The sequence below is a fragment of the Protopterus annectens genome, chromosome 4.part0 (genome assembly GCF_019279795.1).
Source record: "Protopterus annectens isolate FY-2018-M chromosome 4.part0, PAN1.0, whole genome shotgun sequence".
NCBI classification, from domain to species: domain Eukaryota; kingdom Metazoa; phylum Chordata; order Ceratodontiformes; family Protopteridae; genus Protopterus; species Protopterus annectens.
Genome location: NC_056733.1, coordinates 179,077,233 through 179,093,197, shown reverse-complemented (window position 1 = coordinate 179,093,197; position 15,965 = coordinate 179,077,233). Strand labels below are relative to the sequence as shown.

The 15,965-nt window shown below is 41.5% G+C and overlaps 1 protein-coding gene across 2 annotated transcripts in view; it reads right to left on the bottom strand.

Annotated features, from left to right (window-relative positions):
• PGS1 (phosphatidylglycerophosphate synthase 1) overlaps positions 1 to 15,965 on the bottom strand; it is a 2,908,952-nt gene that overhangs the window by 488,700 nt on the left and 2,404,287 nt on the right. For both annotated transcript variants that reach the window (XM_044068164.1, XM_044068163.1), the window contains exon 8: positions 14,147 to 14,295. In XM_044068164.1, the coding sequence (XP_043924099.1) occupies positions 14,147 to 14,295 (149 nt within the window). The remainder of the gene's footprint in view (positions 1 to 14,146; positions 14,296 to 15,965) is intronic.

Here is a 15,965-nt window from a genome sequence, read left to right as displayed (position 1 = left end):
AATGTTAAATAAATAAAATAAAAAGTGTAGTCCTAAGGTAAGTAGAATATAAACTTCTATACACATTAAGCAATTCTTTATCCTGTTATATAATTTATTTATATGGGTATTCTGCCACAGGGGTTTGTTTCTAAACTTCTCATTATATTTGTTGCGGAAAGAAACTACTACATCAATACACCTACTGAAGTGGAATAAGAAGTCAGAGGTACAGGTAGCAGTATTATCAATAGGATCCTTCCAGGAGGACTACAGCAGAATTTATTTAATTCATCAAGTAAAAAAGAAGTTATGTACTCACCATAACGTTCCATCTGAGTAGGTAACTTCATTTGTCAGCAACCTGTGGGTTACGGATCCGAGCCGGCAGCATACCAAGCTAAAGATCTGAGCTCCAAGCTCCTCCCCCTTACCCATACTACCCTGCAACCTCCTTCCAATCCTCAGATCGTGTTTGCCACCTGCACAAAATAACAAAACAAACTAACAACCTGAGAAACCTGACTCAGAGACAAAACAAAACTCGAGCATCCAAACCTCGAGTTCAGCTAAATAACTATCCAGGTTAGGGGGAAGGAGGGAGGGAGGGTTGCTGACAAATGAAGTTACCTACTCAGATGGAACGTTATGGCAAGTACATAACTTCTTTATCTGAAGTAGTTAACTTCATTTGATCAGCAACCTGTGGGACAGAGTCCCCAGCTACCTGAAATCTTGGGAGGCTCTCAAGGAAGAATATTCTGGAGCACTACAGAGCCAAAAGCATCCCTTCCTCTAGACACCAAATCTAGTTTATAATGAGAAATAAAGGTGTGAGAGGACACCCAGATAGCCGCTGAACAAATGTCATCCAGGGAAACTCTAGACCAGAATGCAGCAGACGTGGCCATAGAATGTGTAGAATGAGCATGAACTCCCATTGGTTCTGGCAAGCCAGATTCTCTATATGCTAAGAGGATACAACTTGAAATCCACCTGGCAAGAGTCACTTTAGAAATCGGTTTCCCTAGAAAAGATTTTGCAAAGGAGACGAAAAGTTGGTCAGATCTAAGAAAGACAGCCGTCCTGTGTAAATAAAAACGTAACTGTCTGTGAACATCCAGTAAATGAAGTTTATACTCCCCTTTGTTCTGGTAATTAGGGAAAAATACTGGCAAATTAATGGACTGATTAATGTTCGTCTCGGAAGCAACTTTGGGAAGACAGGAGGGGTTAGTCCTGAGAGATAGCCTGTCCTTGTGAAATACAAAGAGCCTGAAGCTCCGACACTCTCCTGGCTGAGGTAATGGCTACCAAAAAGGCTGTCTTCCATGAAAAGAACTTCAGATCAATGGAAGCTGTGGTTTCAAACGGAGGCGTGACTAACGCCTGAAGAACCAAGGTCAGGTCCCACGGTGGGGATGAATTTCTAATAGGAGGTCTCAAAAGAAAGGTACCTTTTAGAAAGGCCTTACAAATTCTGGTAGCAGTGAGAGAACCAAAGTTGTCCCCAATATGGAAATGGGAAATAGCAGCCAGCTGAACCTTTACAGTAGATGAACTGGCCCCCTGCTGAAAAATATGAGACAAGAATTCTAGAACTGCTGGAATAGGAGCGGTAAAGGGATCCAAGTTCTTACGTGAAGCCCAAATGGAAAAACATTTCCATTTACTATTGTAAATCGTCCTGGTGGAGGGTTTATGTGCCGCCACCGGAATGGACTTGACTAGGGAAGAGATACCGGGAGTCCTGGCAACTAAAGGAACTGGATCAGCCAACTGAGAGCTTGAGCTCGTCCAGGTTCGGAGGGGCCATTCCCGAGGGGTGAGAGATCAGATCCAGAATGGGGTCCAAGATCCAGAGAGGAGCTATGAGATGAGACCGTAGGCAGGGGAACCAGACTTGACGAGGCCAGAATGGGGCTATGAGGATAATCTTGCTCCCCAACCGACGAGCTTTCTGCAAATTTTGTCATCAGCGGAAGAGGTGGATACGCATAAAGAAGACCGGGCGGCCAAGCATGGACTAGAGTGTCTCTGGGGGCTTCCCCAAAGGAGGAATTAGAGCGAAAAACTCACTGCACTTCGCGTTGGAAGGAGATGCGAAGAGATCGCAGCAAGGCTGACCCCACTTGAGGAAGATCTGTTCCGCTACGGAAGAATTCAGAGACCACTTGTAAGGAGATAGGATAGTTCTGCTCAATTTGCCCGCCAGATGCGTTATGCTGGGCTACTAGTCTGGAGGTGTGCATATCCTTTATGAATATGGAGACACCACCACCTTTGGAGCTTTGGTCCATGTTTCAGGGCCAAAAGGTATGGAATAAGTTATAGCCTGGTAGCGCAGGGGTGCATTCTGCTGCTTTAAACCAGGTCTCCATTACAGCACAAATGTCGATGTTCTCCATTTTGAGGAGTGCTTCAAGCGAGTGCATCTTGAGATTTAGACTTCTAGCACTGAGCAGCGCAACCCTCAGACTGCATTTATTTATAGCTGTTACGGTGGTAATTTGGTCTTTGGAACACCGCCTAAAAAAAGCACTATAGGGGTGGCAAGAGCCTTAGCCAGTACCTGGAAACCCAGGGGTGACAGATGCAGGCCATCTCTGGCAAAGCATCAAGGTCTGCCAATCATGTCATCCTAAGCAGACAGATACTGGATCCCCTTAGAATGACACCAGAAACTTAACCAATTGTTGAAGTCAATCATATTTTGTTTGTACTGCAGTATCATTCTGGGTGATGGTCAAATACTGCTCAAGACTAGAGTCATACCTGCCTGGGCCACTGAATCCAAGAGCTCCACCATGTCGTTTTTCATGTAGTCCAGGGAGGTGCGTCTCAGGTCATTCATACCCACATGGACAATGACAGTCATACTTGTTCTTATTGTGGAGTGACCTGAGTGCATGTGTTGTGTGTCGGATTCTGGCACCTGATAGACAGCTGACTGTTACCTTCTCCTTATTCAACCTAGTGAGTGGGACATCTGTGTGCCTCACTATTGAGTCACCTATGATTAGTGCATTGGGCAAGGTGTTTGGGCTTAGGTTGAGGGGCACACTGTGAAGGTGAGCTGTGTGTCCTGTAGATTGTGTTGTGGTGACTGAGTGCATTTCTATCTTGGCTGTCTCTGTTGTTTGGGTAAATTTCTACTGAGAGCCTTAGTGAAGGTGGGTGTGTGGTTTGTGTTTTTATGTGAGAGCTGTGATAGTTGGTGCTTTGGAAGGCTATGTGTTCCATGTAGTGTGGTGCAGGTGTTGACCTTCTCCTCTAGACCAGCTAGTCTGGTCTTGGCTTGAGAGTGCATAGCTTCCAGTTTGGTGATATAAGTGCATTTTTCACAAGTCTGAGTGTTGAGAGGTAAGAAGAGAGGGTTGTCTGTGTACATGAGGCAGTTGCTACACTGCCTCAGAATGCTCAAGTGCACCAGGGTAGTAGGAGAAAGCACACGGAACTGCCTTTTAATCATGCCAGGTGGGGTGGGCATAACTACTAAGTACTGGAGCCATTTCTGTGAAGAACGACTAGTGCTAATGGCACATAGGTGTGCTATAATAATGGCTACAAAAACCTTTTGAAGTGCAAAGCAATTAGGCTACTTGAAATGCAAGAGGGAAAGAACTAGCAAGATCGAATGGAAAAACCAAAGAGCAGACTTTCTGGCATCAGTAATAGTTTACCTCAGCTTGGCGCCACTGAGCGGAGCTTAAACAAGTGTAAGCCCGTGCAAACGCGGGCTTTTAAGCCAGAAAGTTAAAAGGGATGGAAAAACTGCCCAAACGGCCAATAAATTACACTTTCTGGGCCAGAAACCAGTCCTCTTGTGGTAGATAGGCTACCCAGTGCTTACCACTCCCCACTGATAAGCTAGAAAGTTTCCCTCCAACACAGAAAGGCTTTGGGGGGGCTCAGAAGTTTACAAACAGTCCTGGATACAGCAAATCTGTATCTGGACTAGACTAGTTACAGGAAAGGTGGGAAACTAGTGCAAATGTGTGCTTTTAAACCAGAAAGTTGAAAGGGATGGAAAAACTGTCCAAATGGCCAATAAACTACAATTTCTGGGCCAGAAACCACTCCTCTTGTGGTAGATAGGCTACCTAGTGCTTACCACTCCCGCTGATAAGCTAGAAGGCTTCCCTCCAACACAGAAAGGCTTGGTGGGGGGCTTAGAAGCTTAACAACAGTCCGAGATACAGCAAATCTAAATCTGGAGTAGACTAGTTACAGGAAAGGTGGGAAACAAGCTTAGAACTTTTTTTTTTTTTTTTTTTTACAGAAAAACAGCTAAAACAGCAGTAAAAAACAATTCAAATGCAGTGCAAGTTAGCAGAGACACACCAGGAAAACAATCATGATAGAATTAGACAGGGGCACCTCTATTTTATGGAATTCCAGTATGTGTAGAATATCTCTTACCCAAGTGAATGATTCCTAACACCTTGAAAAATACACTGCAAAGAAAGGCAAATCACCTAAATAAGGAAAAATGTGAACACCCTGCAGTCTGCAGTAGGCTACCACATGTACTAGACACTTTTAAATCATTTACAACAGTGGACAGACTAAAGATAATGCAGGGAAACTGATAATGTGATCCAGACATAGAAAATCTTTAGAAACTTCTGATATGTGGATCTAGGAATGTGATTATATGGTTCTTTTAAAGCTAAGGTTACTAGAAAACTCAAACAGAAAATAAAGGATAACAAAATGAGAAAGGATAACATGTAGAACTTGGAATCAGAAGCATTTTCAGGTAAAACCCTTCTCCTAAATGGAGAGGAGGGAGAGCGTCTGTCCATCTCTGAAAGAGCCAAAGTGCCATGACAGGAGGGAAAAGAAGAGGTAAGTCTGGTGAGTGAGCGGGAAATCCCTTATAAACAGAGGGAAGAGACTACAACTGCCAAAAATAATGTTGATGGATTTAGAGTTCGCCAGAGTGAAGGGGGGAGACGGTCTTGTAAATATTCATAAAAAAAAAATACTCATTTGTTAACCAAGTAGGCCTACTGGAAACATAGTCCCTTTTGAAGGCAACCTGTTAACAATGTCTGGTTAAGTGACTTGTTTAAGGTCACAGAGTAGGCAAATGGGGGAATCAAACCCTGTAACATAGGAAAGTACAGATGTGTAAGATTTTACCAAAAGAACAGATGTCCTACTTCTCACTGTTACAGAATTCTTCAGAGATATTCTGCTGAGGAGAGACAAATATACGGTTAGCATACCAAAGCCTTTACAACTTCCACATGAAGTACATCAGTCCTATGTCCTATATGCAAAGCGTAAAGTACATTTGTGACATACAAGTGCCCAATCCTCAGAAATGAAGTGTCCCAGATGAACCAGAGCAACCCCAGAGGAAAGCAATAACATGCATACACAGGAAGGGAAAAAGAAGAAGAAAAAGAAAGATGTAAGAAAGACCCCCTCAGCCAGAAGGAAAGCAACAGAATGTAACACAGGGTAACAGGAAGATATTAAATACTACAATAGTATTGACAGACGGACTATATACTACAACTGTGAGAAGTATGACATCTGCTCTTATGGTACAGGCTTACAAAACTGTACTATGTCCTTCCTTATCACTGTTGCAGCATTCTTCACTCTTAGGAGAGTGCCAAAGCTACTGGAAAGTAAGAAAGGAGGAAGCCATAGAACAGACCTCTAAAAAACATGAAGGATGGCTCTGGCAAAAACCCGCACTGGCATTAGAAATAGCATCCAATGTGTAATGTTTGGTAAAAGTGTGAACATAAGACCAAGTAACAGCTTCCAAAATGGAAAAAGTATCCAACCTTTGAGAAAAGCACCAGAAGAGGCCACTGCCCTGGTAGAATGAGCATGAACAGAAGAAGAAATATAATTGCTGTGAAAAGAATAGCAAAATGTAATGGCCTAAGAAATCCAAGAGGAGATGGCTTGCTTAGACACCACCAAACCCAATTTCCTGGTATGAATGTAAACAAGTCCCTGCACAGATTTCCTGATGCTTTGTCTTGTCTAGGTGACATCTGAGCTGTCTATGTAAATCCAAGATATGAAGAACCCTCTCACTAGGACTCTGTGGAGAAGGGAAAAAAGAAGGAAGATGAATGGACTGATTTAAGGACAAATCATTAACTACCTTGGGCCTAAAAGGAGGACTGGTAAGAAAAGATACCCTGTACTTGTGAAAAAAAAGGTGGAAATGCCATGAGTGCTTGAAGTTCAGAGACCCTCTTGGCAGAAATATGAGCCACCAACAATACAGACTTCCAAGTACAATATTGCAGGGAAGAGGAAACTGCATGTTCAAAGGAGGACTGAGTCAATTTCTCAAGAACAAAATTAAGGTCCCAAGAAGGGGGAATAGGCTTTCTTGGAGGCTGAATATGAAGGACATCTTTCAGAAATCGTTTGGTTTCAAAATTAGAAGCCAGAGGTGAGGCAGACAAGTAGAAATGACTGACAAATTAATTTTAACAGATGAATATGCCAAGCCAGAATTGAGCAACTCACACAAATTAGAAAGGACTGCAGGAATGCCCACATAGAAAGGGTCCAGGTCATGCTTGAGACACCAAAAAGAACATCTCTTCCATTTAGCCATACATACTTTCTAGTAATCAGTTTTCTGGCCTTCTGCAAAATCAGAAGCTGCTCCTCAGAAAATTGGTGTCTAAAAGGAATCAAAATCCTATCACCAAAAGTGTCAAGTGAAGGGTGAATGACAGGTCCCCATGCCTTGTGTGAGACAATCCATCCTGAGAGGTAACTTGTGATGACTGCCCCTGGCCAGATGAAATAAAAGGGGGATCCAGCACTCTCTGGGCCAAAAGGGAGTCACCAGCAAGATTCTGGGTCTGTTCCACATGATCATGTGCAGGACATTTGGTAGCAGAGGAAGAAGGGAACAGGTATACAAAAACATCCTCTTCCAGGAAAAAGATATGCGTCCACTTCCCAATCCAGAGGACTTGGCACTCAAACAGAACTGGGAAACTTGTCTGTTCAGAGGGGAGGCAAAAAGATCTATTTGAGGAGTACCTAATATTCAGAAACACCTCCCTGGGAAGCATTCATTTGTGAGGATTTGTCATGGACCTGCTCAAAGAGTCTTTTACAACATTGTGCTCTGAAGGAATGTAAACTGCCTGAAGAATCGAGTGAAGGTGGACTGAAAAACCCCAAGACTGAAGAGCCAGCCTGCAAAGGAGGTAATATTTTTGTGCCCCCTTGTTTATTGTTGTACCACATGACCATGGTATTGTCTGCAAAAATCTTTACAGAACCTAGAACAAAAAGGGAGGGAAATGCCTGAAGAACTAGAATTACAGCTCTCATCTTTTTGATGTTGATATGGTCTGCCATTTGTTGACGATTTCAAAGACCCTAGACTTTGAGGATGTTGGAGGAAGCTCTCCAACTTTGAGTGGAAGCATCCGTGTACAGTTCCTGAGTAGGGAGAGGAACCTGAAAAGGCAGATCTGGATTCAGGGGAGTGCTGGTGAATCCACCAGCAGAGCTCAAGTTTGAGACAAAGCAAGAGAGGAAACCAATACTCCAGAGGATGGCAGTGCTGGAGCCAAACAGTCTTGAGATACAAGTGAAATTTCTTCATGTGGAGCTTGGCAAATTGAACCATGGAAATGCTGGATGCCATGTACCACACAGAATTAAGAAATCAAAGTAAAGACCTTTTGTGGCTGGAGGCAAGCCATCAATGGAATGGTCTGAATCCTGCAAGCCAGGAACATCTGGTCCTGAGAGGGAGTCAACACAGACTTTTTGAGATTAATGGTAAACCCATTACTGTGTAGAAGAATTATAATGATTCAAAGGTCCTGAAATATGAGCTGCAGAGAGGGAGCTTAAATAAAAAGATTGTCCTAGTAAGGGGATATTGGAATTGGTTTACCTTTAAAATCATGTATTGCAGAAGGGCGAACAGAACATTTCCGAAAGGCAGTCTGCAAGGTTTGCAAACGCCAAACGGAAAAAGGTTCGAATGTGCAATGAGCGAATGCACAGTGAGATTCGCTCATTACACATTCGACATTCAGGAGCGGATTGCACAATAGTGGGGATCGGGAAATGGTTCCTTTCCTCACTGTAGTGTGATCTCGGAGTTAGAATAATAAAGTAGGGGGAGAGTGGGAGGTGCAGGGGGGCATGCCCCCCTACTTTACACTTTGTTTTTTTTTTTTTTTGCTTCGACCTTCATGGTCGAAAAACAGCGAATCTGCTGTTCGATTTGCTGTTTTTCGAACATGAAGGTTTGTCGACATTGTCATTTTCATGGTTTCGAGTCACTCATATGAGCACTCGAACCACTACAATTCGCAGTTTTAAAGGTAAATCTTTGAATTTCCTGAAGTCTTCAGAAGGCTACCACAGGGGGCCACACATTTGGTAAAGACCCTCTGAGTTGCAGAAAGACCAAAAGACAAAGCAGAGAACTGATAATGAGAAGAAGAAACAGAGAAATGTAAAAAATTCCTGAATACAGGGGGAACAGGAATGTGGAGGTACGAAAAGTGTCGTTCAAATCTAGGTATACCAGAAAAGCTTGAGAAAGCAACAGATGAAAGAGCATCTGAAGAAACAACATCCAGAAAGATGGAACCTTAAGAAAGGTATTGAGAAAGAAAAAGTCTAGAATGGGCCTCCACAGCCCCTTCCTTCCTGGGAACCAAAAACATCTTGGTGTAAAAACCTGTTACCTGCTGAGAAGAGAGAACAGGCTGGATGGTTCTCTGTACCACCAGATCCTGAAGAACTAATGGAAAATGTGAGAGTTGAGAAGGGGTAGGCTGAGGAAGGCCTGAGAATGAAGGAGGGGACTTGAGACTACAAAATAGCCATACTGGATAATGGAAAGTACTTGGGTGTCTGTGGTTCTCTGTTGCCAAATCAGGAAAAGAATGAATCAACATGATGGACAGTGGAATCTGGCCGAGGGGTAGGAGTGGCAGAATGTCAAGCAGATTTGCCAAAGAAAGAAGGTTTCTGGCCTTTAGAACCCTGAGAAGGCTTGTCTAGAAAAAAACTCTCCTAAAAGCCTTCTTGCCCCCAGAAGGCTATCTAGGCTGCTTATGGACAAAAAATGGCTATCACGGATAATTTCCCTGAAACTTATGAAAAGAAGAAACAAAGACTTGTTTTAGATCCTGCATAACTTTATCTCTATCCTAAAGGGTCATAAACAATTCAGCAGCAGAAGCAGTGACAAAGAGATTCTGGTTGTCTAAGTGTGGGTGTGTCCAATAATTTTGCTTTGATGTCTTCGGGCAGCGCATGCAGACACTGCCAGGAGTACCTCCTCATTACAGATCCAGATACAACTGCCCTAGAGTAGGTATCAACAGCATCATAATTGCATTTAATGGAATGATGGGCCACCTGAGGAGAAGAGTTCAAAAGGGAAATGGCAGAAGACTTACCCTCTCTATAGAGAGTTTAGTAATTAACAGCCCTGAAAGTGAAGGCAGCAGAAGTTTATTGTTTTTTTTACCATTCCTATCCATGACATGGTTGTTCTTATGAGAAGTTAAAAGCTTAGAAGAGGAGAGCACCTTTGATGTTTTACCAGTGGCTACAGAAATACCAGTAGAATCAGAGGAAGGGTTTTTATACAAAAACTTTTTGTGTTTCAATAACTTTACAGAATCTGTCCATCTTCTTAGAGACAGGAGGTTAAGAACCAGACACCTGAAAAGCCACAGTGAAAGTATCAAAAAGGTATCCAGCACTGGAGGGACTGCAGAAGGCCGAGGGGAATCTAGTTGCAAGAGTTCATGATACCTTTTTTGAATATCAGAAACCTGAGCACAATCCCACTTAAACGTTCCATCATATGAACCACCATATACCCAAAGGGCAGTTCTTCCACAGGGGGTCAGGAATAAGTGAATCATCTTCTTCAAACCCTAGGTCAAGAGGAGACTGGATCTGAAGAGAGTAAGCCAATGACTCCTCAACACAGTCTAACTTTTCATCAGATGAATCAGAGTCCCTAGGATGTCTGGACAGAGTAGAAGACCAGGGAACAGACCCAGGAATAATCCTTGAGAGAGCTTTAAAGCTATAAGAACATTGAAAAGCCTGGGTAAAATCCTGCCATTCTTTGTTGGGATTCTTAGCCACAGCATTCACGTTTACTCTTCTGCTTCTTTTTTAAAGGAACGTCAGTTTTAACAACTCTAGGAGGTTCAGACCCCTGCCTATGTTCAATGAGGATAACAGGCACCTCTTTCCTAACAAGTATTTGGGGAATCTCCCCAGGCCCCTCTGACATAATCAGCTGTGGTTCCGCCTCTACATCTGCACCAGATGAATACACAACCTCAGCAGATGTTTCTGTAGACTTCTCTGTGTCGGTTTTCAACTGGGTCACTGCAGAGGGAGCTAATGCTGGCACCAGATGGTTCTCAGAGTCTTCATCCAACAAGATGGAGATGGCCGGTGGAGACTGGACAGCAGCAGGGTCAGCATGTGCCTTTTTTGGCTTTCTTCTTAAGTGGTGGATGAACATCAGGGCTGGCAGATTCGGCCATGGTACCCTGAACCAAGCGCTTCAAATGCTGGTTCTCCAAATAAATGGAACAAGATAACAGTTGCCTGTGAATTGTCTTAGGGATAAATGATTGACAAATCTACCTCTGCTTATGGTTGTGTATAGCACCAAAACACTATCTTTATGAGGAATCTGCCTCCCACACTCACATTTTCCCATACTGAAAGACATGTAAACTAAAGTAAAGTGAAGAAATAAAGGAAAGAAGAGATCTCAACAGGACACTTATCTTTAGAAGGCCCGGTAGTTGAACCAACTCGGTGAACAGCTTGACTAAGTGCCAAACATCACATATGTACCTTACACCTTGCACATATGACAGATGTCTGATGTATGACACCTGGGAGATGTAAAGGGTTTGTTATGCTAGCTGGATGTTTGGCTATCCTCGGCAGGCTATCCCAAGTGTGAAGAATACTGCAACAGTGATAATGGACCTCTACAGTACACAACCTTATCCAAATGCACTAACTGTCAGACGTATCTGTCCTAGTTCTTAGGGCATTTCTCTAGTTTCTGGAAACATCCTATAAAGGCTTTTTAAATATTTGCTAGCAGCAGCTAATTGGGTCAGCTTAATTTGCCTCTAAAAGGAGGAAGTAGGGGGAGTACTAAAGTCCTTGTCCAACTTGGAGAAGGAAGGCTGAAATAATGAGAGATTCCAGGAATTAGCATACCTCTTTTACCACACTTAACAAGGACATCTACAGCAGATGTTCCAAGACTAACTCCCTACCCAAGGAAGAATTCAAAATTTCACTTTGACATGCTCTGTTAGGTTTTTAGAATGCAGCCAGGCAAACCTTGCCATAAGAGTTCCAATGACAGCAGCCCTGGAAGTGGCATCAGCAGAATTATATGCATATTTCAAACAATAGGAAGCCATTTTAGAAACAGAAGCAATGAAGTTAGACAAAACAGATTTCTCTTCAGAAGAGAAAACAAATGCCAAAACATTCTTCATATTCTCACAAAAGGCACGCATAAACTTCAATATACCCGTATGACATCTGAGAATTCTAAAAAAAAACTGCTGCAGAAGGATGCATTTTCCCCCAAAAGTCTACGCCTTCCCATCCTTGTCAGAAGAAGATAAATTAGAATTAACTACATGTTTAGTAGCAACTGATTCACTAAAAGCAATAGCTGCTGGGTGTGATCTGGGATGAGTGTCTATCTGCCTTCTTGGGGTCAGTACACTGGCTATCAGATAAATTACAGGCTGTGAAAAAACACACTCCAAAGCAGAAAGAACAGGAAAGAGTAGGCTCCAGAAATTCCAGTTGTAACAAATCATAATATTTCTTGACATGTTTAGTGTGTTTTTCTACAGAAACAACTGATTCATTCTGGTAACACTGTCGGAGAAAAAGATTAATTCAAAGAGACTGGTCGAAGCCACACTCTCCTTAGAATCAGACTCAGAGATCTGTGCAGACAAAATAAACTGCCCCTTCACAGTCATTTTAGGTTCAATTTCTTGGATCTCTTTTAGAAAATTAGGAATATTTTTTTTCTTTTACCAAAAATAGCAATACAGGAGACTGAACTAAACCCTGAACAAAATCCAATAAATCACTCCTATCCAGAGCAACTGAGACAGGAGAAGACAAACGCCAAACTTATTGTTTCTTTTTGATAAAAATTTCTGAAAAAAAAAAGCTCACTTTTACCAGGAAAAAAACTCCCTAGGGATGAATATAGTTTTCTGGCTATGCAGAGTGGCATTCTCTGTCCCTTCTCCTAGTACCAATAACAGTGGCTCTCCCTTGACCAGCAACGGCACTCCAACAGCTGCAGATGGCATGACTAACCTCCAATTCAAAGGGGCTGTGTAATCAGTTTTGGCCTCAGCAGAGTCACACCCATCTGCGAATGAGGAACTTTACAACGTGGAAGAAGGGATAGCTGAGGAACTTGTAGGTTATTCCGTGGTTAAGCTGAAAAAGATACCTGATTCCTGGGAAGGCCTGGCAAAAGTAGTCAGTAAAACAGCTTAGTAGTAAAAATATAGTGCTTCCCAATAACACACTAAAAACATTTTACACACTTACTACAGCCCTGAAAGTAAAATAAACAAATTTTCCTCGAAGAAAAAGTAGCTTAAAATAAGTTTTAACAACTTTTTACCACAAAAGTAAAAAAACTGACATTCCCATTTAAAAGTAATTAAAATTCACATACCAGTCAATAAAAACACTTTTCCAGCTTTAAAGTGATTGTTTTATATAAAAAGTATAATTTCTGTCAAAAAAAGGACAGTGGAAGTTTCTTCTTCAAAAGGGAACTTAACTGCCTAACAGTGGAACAGAATTAACCCACCATCCATCCTTGAATCCCTGCAAAGAAAAGCTCTCTTTAGCAGCAGGAAAAGTCTGAAGGGTTTGGTGCCCTAACCTGTCCTTTAATCAGCTCAGCTTGAGACAATTAATGGTTTGGGAGTGTGAAAGGTGCCCCAGCATCTTTGGAAGCTAGCTGGGTGTTATGGGCCTGTGCTTAATTGTCAAATGGGCTAACCATCAAATGGCACATCATCAAAAGTAAACCAACGAATGTCCAGTCCTCGAACATGCACTTCATCGAACCTGTGAGACAGGGAAAGTAACTAGTTGGCCAACACTCCCTTGTCTTACAAACATCAGTATTTGAAACCCACCCAAGTGGGGGGCTTTGCCCCTCACTCCCCAGTTATATAATTCCAAGATCGCACTACAGTGGGGAAAAGGGAGATAGGGAAGTGTTCACTGATAGGTTCATAGGTGTGTACTAGGTTAACGGCCCTGGGGCCTACATAAGCCTAGCCCAAGAAGATTCTCTGGCATCATGCTGCCCAAAGTTAGTTCCCAGTGCCCCTGTCAAGCAAGGCCACTGAAGTGATCTCCGGGGTGGACTTCCTATTGTCCACTCACTCGTCAAGATTTCTCTTAAAAAGGGCCAGTGAAGTGCTCTGCTTGATGTGAATGGGAAGTTTGTTCCAGAGTATGGAAAGTCTCTGGGTTAGGAATCTGCCCCTCCAGCATGTTCTGTTTATTGTGGTAAGGAGGTTAAGGTCCTTGGAGCATGTGGCGCGGAGGGATTGGGATTTCTTTAGGTGTAGCATATCTAGCAGCTCTGGGTCAGACATGGCTTTGTAGGTAAAGCAGAGACTGCCTCTAAGTAGGCGATAAGAGGCAGAGTATAGCTGGAGTTTTTTGAGTCTGTCAGTATAGGAATGTGTTTAAGGCCTAAGATCCTCTTAGTGAGGTATTTTTGTGGCCTTTCCAGTTGTTGTTATAGATGTCTAGTGAGGTACATACCAAATGGGGTGCTGTATTCTATAATAGGTCTAATGAGAGACGAGTAGAGAGGGATTATGACCTCTACCTTCCTGGATGAGAAGTTGACCAACTACTTACTTTCCCCATCTTACAGGTTCGATGGAATGGATGTTTGATGGTTTGCTTTCGATGATGTGCCATTCGATGGTTAGTCCATTCGACGATTAACCATAGACCTGGGTGTTACATCCCTGGCAGGATATAACCCATATAACTTAGGCTATGGCAGCAGTGATCCATAAGATCATCATTAGCATTTCCATAAAGTTTTAGATCGACTAACCTGATATAACTGCCTCTGTAGCTCTATGTTCTCTGTCACAATTGCAACTTGAGCTTCCAGGTCACGATGCACTGAACGGTAGCCAAAATTAGGAGATCCAATGAGTGTTAGGCAAGGCAGGCTGCTTCCTGAGAGATAATACCACAGACCTGCAAATCATGGACAGAGAAAAGAAAACACAGAGAAAACACTGTCATGGTTCACTCTCCAGTAAACTCTAACATTTTTATTTATTTACTTTTTAAGCATCTTTATTAACATTGCATATTCCATAGTAACATGAGTGCATATTCAATTATTAACAGAAAACAAACCATTACAAAGATTTGCTTTTTCTTCTTCTTCTCATGTATTATACATATATGACTTCTTTCTTAATTATTCAGTTTACCATTACATAGATTACTCAAGTCCTACCCTCCCTGAAATATTCAAAACAAAAAATTCAGGCACAAGGAGCACCACAAAGGTATGTATCAACACCAGAAAGTTTATTATGCACATAAAATCCAAGACGAACCATATAATTCCAATAAAAAGCTTAACTTTATCACCATGTTTTTCGTTCACAATATAACTTCATCAGATTAACTAAAACCATTAATCCCATCATGTCTTATATATCCTTTCTAATTCAGTTTATTATCCAATAAGCAAACACAAACTATAAAACAATAAAATTACCATGCTGTTAAAAACTATGCCCCCATTACTAACATAACTATAAAAGCATAAATACATATATTTCAGTCTTAATAAACGAACATTTTTAATAAAAATCACCCATCTGTATTTTAAAAATATATGTATTAAAATTCTTTTGTTACCGTTTGATTTGTATTAAAACAATGAATAAATAGCCACTACAGCTTTTTAGTTGAGATGCAATGGAAGCTTTTACAGTCCTTTGCTGCCATCTAGTGGCTCAAACATTAAATTCATTATAATAAAAAAATACTGGGGAATACATTATAAAAGATACATAGTAGAAAATACATAATAGAAGATAATAGAAAATAGGAACTACTGCAGACATAACTAAACTACTGTGACCTGTCTAATCTTTGGTTACAATCTAGCAGCTCTTAATTTTAACACTAGGGCCAGGGAGACATATTCATTAAGACCTGACGGCTTACAGGCTTCTAATACTAACGGCCACAAAAACTTCCCTAAATTCAATTATTCTCTCCCATTCTCCCCCCAATATCATGTGGTATTTCTTCAAGCACAAAAAACACACATTTTGCCTCTTTACAATGTTTAGTGTGCTTTAAATAATACAAATCAAACAATGGTAACAAAAGAATTTTAATACATATATTTTAAAAATACAGATGGGTGATTTTTATTAAAAATGTATGTTTATTAAGACTGAAATATATGCATTTATGCTTATATAGTTATGTTAGTAGTGGGAACATAGTTTTTAACAGCATGGTAGTTTTACTGTTTTATGGTTTGTGTTTGCCTATTGGAGTTTGGGAGGTTGGCATAATGGTTAAGGTCTTTACCTTACAGACACAAGCTGCAGGGTTTGATTCTCAAAAGGGGTAACTGGCTAGGCTTAAAATGGCCTACAATGGCAGTTAACCTAGTACTAACCTATGAACCTCTATAATGAGCTGAATTAGAAAGGATATATAAGGCATGATGGGACTGATGATTTTAGTTAATCTGATGAAGTTCTATTGTGAACAAAAAACACGGTGATAAAGTTCAGCATTTTATTGGAATTACACACCTCCAGGCTAGTTGCTCAGCATAATGCATCCAAGATTATCCAAGTGCAACTAACTCTGGGCAAGACCGCAATCCA